Source organism: Branchiostoma lanceolatum, chromosome 2 (assembly GCF_035083965.1).
Source record: "Branchiostoma lanceolatum isolate klBraLanc5 chromosome 2, klBraLanc5.hap2, whole genome shotgun sequence".
In the NCBI taxonomy this organism is placed as follows: domain Eukaryota; kingdom Metazoa; phylum Chordata; class Leptocardii; order Amphioxiformes; family Branchiostomatidae; genus Branchiostoma; species Branchiostoma lanceolatum.
The window spans coordinates 2414541-2421741 of NC_089723.1; the positions used below are offsets into that span (position 1 = coordinate 2414541).

The window sequence follows — 7201 nt, forward strand, 5'->3', positions numbered from 1 at the left end:
AAATAGGGACGCACAGTGTCCTTTCTTCGACTATGTAGTGTTCCATGTGACGACGGCCACAAAGACCCTAACATGTGTCATTACAAGCACAAAACCCACCAACCAAAACTGACAAAGTCAATGGCGAAGAACCCCAAATAAAACATAAGTTATATCCACATACGTATGGCAGAAAACATTGAAACGAATAAACAACTTTCCATAACTTTGAACACCAAGTTTCTAACAACCAAGCAAAACCAACGTTACTGAAACTCAAACAACTCTAAATAAGCAACGGAAACAATCACTATCAACGTCCTAATTTTCTTCCAATGAATAATTCATGGCGTTGTCGGTTTGTCTAGAAAATACGACATAGGTTTTGTAATATCAATAGAATTGTCACGAGGATCCCCGTGTTTGGCACATTGTTTCTGCACAGGTCATTCTAGAGTCTTCTTCACAGCTTGCCACTTCGATTTCCTTAAAGCCTGCACTTTTTTGATAGTCCGGCAGGTGGCAGGAGAGTGTCTGTGGAATCAGACGAAGTCAAATGAAGCCGGCATTGGGGCCATGTCTACTTCTCTGGAAAACGAGTCCTGAGAGAAGCCAGAAATATTTTCCAGTAGCTATAGTGTACGAGTCCGGTGAGCTACAACGGGATTCGAACTCCCCACCGTCTGATCTCGAAGCAGGATTGCGAATTTGAATTATTCTGCAAGCTGACATCTGGGTGCTTAGGGTTGTGTCTCTTACCACTTTAACTTCCTTGCTCTCACAAGTGTTCGTACAGATTGAGGCCTGCAACATTTCCTGTACTGAATTCAAGTCCGTCGAGCGGCTGGGAATCAAACCCTCAACCCTCTGGTCCGGACACAGGGTTGCGAATGATCGACAATACGAAGTTGTCCATCGGATGCTGACTTTACTTGTGCACAGCAGTTTCATGGGGTTCAGTATGTTGTTTCTAGTTCCAGATGCAGCTCACAGATATTGCCACCGATAGATCTGCTTGGAGATAGTTTTAGCTGCAGCTCACAGATTGGCGCTGAGGGTCCTGCCCCCGGGACGGGACGCGCGGAGTGATACAGACGGCCTGCTGGCGCGGCGGCTGGGAGACCAGGAGGCGATCACCACCTCCATCCGCTTCACCCCCTCGCGCACTCGTTTCTTACTGAGGCAGGAGAAGCAGCACTTCTGCTCCAGGCTGTGGATGAACTTGTTGTTGGAGTTGAAGAAGAGGAAGACGAAGGGGTTGACGGCACTGTTGGCCACGGCGAAGACACCCAGGACGGCGTACACGTCCATGTCAAGCTGAGGCGGCAGGGAAAATGGGACGTGTTAAAAAGCCATGTCGTGATGGTCTGGGGTAGCTTTCGACATGGCATGCGATGACTCTGAGCACACGCACGCGCGCACACACACACACGCACACACACACGCACGGACACGCGCACACGCACATGCACACACAGACGCACACACACACACAGACACACATATAGACAGACACACAAACACACAGAGACAGACAGACAGACACACACAGGCACACACACACATACACACCACGTGCGAGCACACACACACAGCGAGAGAGTGAGAGAGAACTAAAAAACGGTATAGAATTCTGTTTGCAAAAGAACTAAAATATACCTTAATACTACTAACTAAACTCACTAACTAACCTGCGACATTCCTCCGAACGCGACCTTGATCTCGACGATGAAGTAGGGCAGCCCGCACAGCACGAACGCCATGATGATCACCAGGGTCATCTTCAGTGTCTTCACCTGGGGGAGGGGGTTGGGGTCAGAACCTTCAGTCACCTTCACAGGTCATAGTACATGGCGCCATACCTGGCATGGTTAAACATTCTTCCTAATCTCGTAAATAGATAGACACGTGGTCAATATGACCTGACGGCCAATGGGTCAAAGGTGGTGTGAAGTCGGTATCATCCTCCATCCCAAATACAATGGAGTGTATGGTCCTGCTGATTAAGGTGAGCTCTAGCTCTTTCCTGATGTCCAAAGATATTCTCTAACAAAGATACTGAAATCTAAAAGAGTTTCCACCTTGGATATCTAATAATGTCTCTCTCTCTCTCTCTCTCTGGCTTGTCTTCGCTGACGAAGATTTCAGGGGTTTGGTCCACGTCTGGTGCACGCCCTATGGTGGCTGATGAGTCTAATAATGTATTGCTCTCGTAAATATGAATGGTGTATTGTTGTTTACCTTGTGCCGCCTAGTGGCACACTGGGCAAGTTTCCATGCTGTTTCTATTTTCATTTTTATAGGGGGCTGCTAGCCCTTCCCCTTTGAATGGTGTCCTAAGATATGTGAAATAAGAAATGCTCTCACCTTGGCACGCGGCAGGAGGTTACCGGCCTGCGCCACGCACGACACTCGGCGATGGGTCTTCTTGCTCCCGCCAGCCTTCCGTTCGAGCTCCCGGGGGCTCCCGGCGCGGGCCCGGATCCAGACCTTGGCGAGCACGCGGCTGTAGGTGTAGGACAGGATGCAGAAGGGCACGACGAAGACCACGGTGGCGCCGTAGATGATGTAGATCTGCAGGTGCCAGGCGGGCCGCGAGGAGAAGATGCTCCGGCAGTAAGGGACGCCGTCTTCGTCCTGGACCTGGGACATCGGGGAAGGAATTGAAGATGGTAAGGTACTACTAGTATCCTGGGTTACGCTAGGGTCACATTTCCTAACCAGGGCACGGTCGAGCTGTTTGCGGAAACGAAAAATCAAAGTCGTGTATGTCCATAAATTTGCACAAGCTATGCTCTTAGATACTTTAAGGTACGTTTTGTGTTTTTTGGGTCTTTTATATCATACTTTTCGTTCCCAAAGACTGCCCGGTCGGCCCCCGGATTGGAAATGTGACCCTAGCATCACATGAGGCCATGATGACTCTTGATATGGGTATTCTGGACCTGTCTGTGTTCTTGGGTATCCCAAGGGCTTCTTTTTGTATCCCACGGGCTTCCATAGAACTGCAAGTCGAACGAGCTTCTTGTGCGCCGCTGTCGAAAATTCGAATACCGGATTCGAACATTAGAATTGATGTTCTTATAATTTGGGGTGATTCGAGGACACCAAAGGTTTTAAAATTCTGGCACATTCCGCATTGAAATATGCATGTTTTCTCTGGTGGATATGACATACTAGTTAAAGAATACAGCATGGGGTATTCCATGTCACCTGGCTTGTAGCTCGGGTGATCCGGAATACACCGTGTTGTACTCTCTATGCACTACACTTATGGCACTTCCAAGGATGAGAAGGAAAGCACGCCGTGTTTGGTCAGGGAACCATTCAAGTCTTACGAACATGCAAATGAGAATCATGCAAATCATGCATGCACAGCGACCCCGTGTTTAACCCACCAACATGGCGGACATAGATTACGTCATAGCCACGTGACCAAAAACACCCAATGGTTGGTTACCTCTCGGAAGACGTAGGCCTGCGGCGCGGCCAGCAGCAGAGAGACAACCCAGCCCGCCGCGGTGATCTTCCAGGGCCGCCAGCGCGAGCTGAACGGCTTGATGATGACGTTGTGCCGGTCCAGCGCCAGCAGGACGATCATGTTGGAGGAGGCGATGATGGCGAAAACCTGGCATGGGCAAGGCAAAACACAGCGGTTAGGACTTGAGTTTGATGAGGGCCTGCATGCCCCCTTTATGTAGAGCGTAATCGGCCGTTTTACTTTTACGTAGAGCGTTGCCGACCACTCCATAATTTAGCGTAGAGCGTAGGGGGGGGGGGCTCTCTGAATTTAGCGTAGAGCGTACGGAGGCTTTCTGAATTTAGCGTATTACGTAGCCGGCCCTCCAAATTTAGCGTAGAGCGTTGTCGGGACCCCCCATGCAGGCCCTCTTTGATGTATAACGTTAAACTTTCCAACATGATAGACCTTAAACAGAAAGGTAGATCTTGTAGTGACCTGCCAGGTACAAAACAAGAGGAAACACTGGCGAACACCTGGCATCGGCAAGGGAAAACACAGTGGCCAGAGTCAGAGTCGATATTGTAGACCAGTCACGGACAAGACAAAACACAGTAGGGCTTTCATTATGATGAGTAAAATTTCCATCATGATAGACCTTAAACAGAAGAGTAGATCTTGTGGTAAACTGTCATGGACAAGAGGGAACACTCTGGCACAAAAACTGGACTTACCCAAATTTTAGACTGTACAGAAAATACAGTTGTTGAGCCTGCCAGAATTGCCCAGGGAAAGGTGATAAACGAACAGTCGACATACAAACAAACAAAGAAACAAACCTGTCCGAACTTGACCACCCTGCAGCCCACGTCAAGCGCCATCCATGCGTCCTCCATCAGTTCCCAGATGATCTGAGACAGCACGGTGATCAAGGTCACCAGCAGGTCGGCTACGGTCAGGTTCAAGACGAAGGTGTTGTGGCGGGATTTCTTCTTCCGGTGCACGCGCATCCAGTTGCAGACGCAGAGATTCCCACACAGCCCGGCAGTGAAGAGGACCCCGAGCGCGATGACACGGCTGTGCCGGTTGTAGGCGATGTCGTCCTCCCAGGCGGTGGCGTTGGGACCCGCCGTGGTGGGCCCGAGCTCGCGGTACGACGCGTTGAGGAGGAAGGGCGTCGGCGGGCTGTCCGTGCTGTTAGCCGGGACGAACTCGGGCCACTGCTGGACCGGCGCCGCAAACGGGTCGCCGTCAGCCATGGTTAGGCTGCAGGGGAACAAGAGGGATGGAAAACATCGATCAGAATAAAACTGTAGCCTCCACCAGGCCTTCCTACGGGTGTATGGATAGTAGAATCCGGCAAAAAAGGGAATAGTTGGAAGGTAGAGTCGAACAAACGACGAACGATCCAATATAGTGAAGTGAAGTGAACTTTATTGCTCAACAATCGTACATGGTACAATGTATGGCATGAAATCAACAATCTGTTCTACAAGGCTAATCTATCCTACAATTCTAAGTACAAAATATTTTCGAAACCAGTGTATTTGTTACAATATATATTCATGTATGGGTAATTCTGTCTCGCTTTTCGAATGATTTATGGAGAAATTGACCAATGTACATAGATATAGGAGTCGGACATGACAACAGTACATAGAAAATATCGCTCTGTGTACCAGATAGGGTGAAGTTTGTCTTAGTAGTAATAGTCTGTAAAAGCATATCTCTCTCTTTGCTATAAGTTGGACAATTCATCACAAAGTGGAATTCATCTTCAACACTTCCATATAGTACATGTACGCACCCAGAGCGTTATGCGCATACGGTATACCCTCTGATAGCCGAACCAATTATAGCTGCTGCGTCCCATTCGTCCGCTTTGGTCCACGATGCACCAGAGTAAGATGCATGATGCGATCCCTCTTTGGACACAACTATATGAACTTATGTGCGCGATATTAACCTTATATACGCGAATACGGCCTTATAAGGTTACGTTCCGGTGACGTGCTCCAGGAAGCTTATACCGTCCCCCGCCCGCCCGACTATATTGAGTGACGGTTGCTCTGCTCTGGTGAAAATGGTCGTTTCTTTCAAAGAAGGAAACATTTATGCACAGCAAACTTAAACAGATACCTAACGTCAGGCAAATTGACTGGAATCATGGGACTTTAGAAACAGTGAGTACCGTTACATCAAATGATCTACGGTGCCATCGCCCTGTTTACCATAAAAGCGCTCGTTTCAACGATTATAAAGGTATTTTTCGGGTTGTTACGTCTGAAGATGTCTGGTAAAAGTCTCGCTGTTCCTGTCGCTAAAAGCACATGTCGCTCCGGCTCGAACTCTTATCTGCACTTTGCCGAGAAAATCGGTACAAACTGTTGGGTTGATGCCAGTTACTCGTGTGAGCAGTTACCTATCCACACTGCGCACTTATTGGATCATCCTTCACATGTGATCAAGATATGAGGTAGCGCGTGTAGTCCAGTGGTTAGCGATCTTGCCTCTGGAACTAGAAGCCCCGGGTTCGATCCCGGCTGTGTCACTCACCCGACATGCACGCTACCGGAAAAGGTCGCAGTCCTTAGGACGGGGCGTTAAGCCGTGGTCCACTGTTCATTGTGCTTGTCAAAAAGAGCAAGTGGAATTTCCCCGGTACAATAAACTTGTAAATACTGTAAATAGCGTCTGTCTTCCTGTCACGACCAGTGGAAGATTAGCTCATCTGTTCATTGAGTTCATTTGAGCTAAACTGGTTCGAGATCACTTTCCTTTTTCCTTTATGGGGGAATGCCGAAGTCGCGCGGCGGAGCCGGACCCTTGTAAACTGTTCATGTACGTGTAGGTGAACCCTTGGGTGTCAACTGGTGACTTTCACCAGGAAAAACCCTTCTGTTTCCCACCGAGAACTCCTAGTGCTATCGTTTACTGGTTCGACCTCACCACGCTCCTCGGCAGTGCGGAGGAATCCAACAAGAGGCAGATGGGTGAACTTCCGCTGTACTTATATGGTAGTGAGAATCATGTGATTCAGGATTAACCAATCAGTGCGTAGTGAAGATAGGATGCAGGCTAGTTGGGCAGCCCTGGCTGTGTGTGCTGAACAGCCAAACCAATAAATAAAATAGAATAGAAATTTAGTAGAACACACCCGGTGCCATTCAGGGTTGGGCTATCTGCGAGAAAATTTAGCTTCCTTCTTTTCTTCCTTAATTTCTTTCTTTCAATTTCCTTTCATCCATTTCCTTCCTTCTTTTCTTCCGTCCTTCCCCTTTATCATTATTCCACCGCCTTTACACGCATTGTGTACCCCTTCATACTTCACTTGTTCCCGTCGCAATTAGCTTTCGTACGTGAGCGTGCGTATACATGAGGGCCTGCATGCCCCTTTTTACGTAGAGCGTAATCGGCCGTTTTAATTTTACGTAGAGCGTTGCCGACCACTCCATAATTTAGCGCAGAGCGTAGGGGGGCTTTCTGAATTTAGCGTAGAGCGTAGGTTTTTTTTCTGAATTTAGCGTATTACGCAGCCGGCCCTCCGAATTTAGCGTAGAGCGTTTTTGGGACCCCCCCCCCATGCAGGCCCTCATACATGAGGGCTGATTACATCTTCTCGTTTTTTCGGCTCCTACTCTAGTGGCTTGTTATAACGGCAATTAGTTGACCAACCTTGATTTTTTTGACGATCTCGCTCAATGCAAGGCCGTAGGGAGCCACTTGTAAGCATTGAACTAATTGAGCTATTTCCTACGAATT

At 48.5% G+C, this 7201-nt stretch overlaps 1 protein-coding gene across 1 annotated transcript; it reads right to left on the bottom strand.

Annotated features, from left to right (window-relative positions):
* Positions 1-1010: 1010 nt before the first annotated feature.
* On the bottom strand, positions 1011-4698 carry LOC136426465 (oxytocin receptor-like). Its single transcript, XM_066415128.1, has 5 exons — positions 4279-4698; positions 3440-3607; positions 2347-2622; positions 1671-1775; positions 1011-1296 (listed from the first exon to the last, which is right to left on the bottom strand). Exons 1-5 carry the CDS (start codon positions 4696-4698, stop codon positions 1018-1020), a joined length of 1248 nt encoding a protein of 415 aa, XP_066271225.1. The 3' UTR covers positions 1011-1017.
* Positions 4699-7201: the final 2503 nt, after the last annotated feature.

Excerpts from the sequence above, each read along its gene's own strand:
- LOC136426465 (XM_066415128.1), bottom strand. The coding sequence starts at position 4,698 with ATGGCTGACGGCGACCCGTTTGCGGCGCCGGTCCAGCAGTGGCCCGAG. Across the intron at positions 1,776-2,346 it reads ACCTCCTGCCGCGTGCCAAG|GTGAAGACACTGAAGATGAC; the intron begins GTGAGAGCATTT and ends CCCCTCCCCCAG. Across the intron at positions 1,297-1,670 it reads CGTTCGGAGGAATGTCGCAG|CTTGACATGGACGTGTACGC; the intron begins GTTAGTTAGTGA and ends CTGCCGCCTCAG.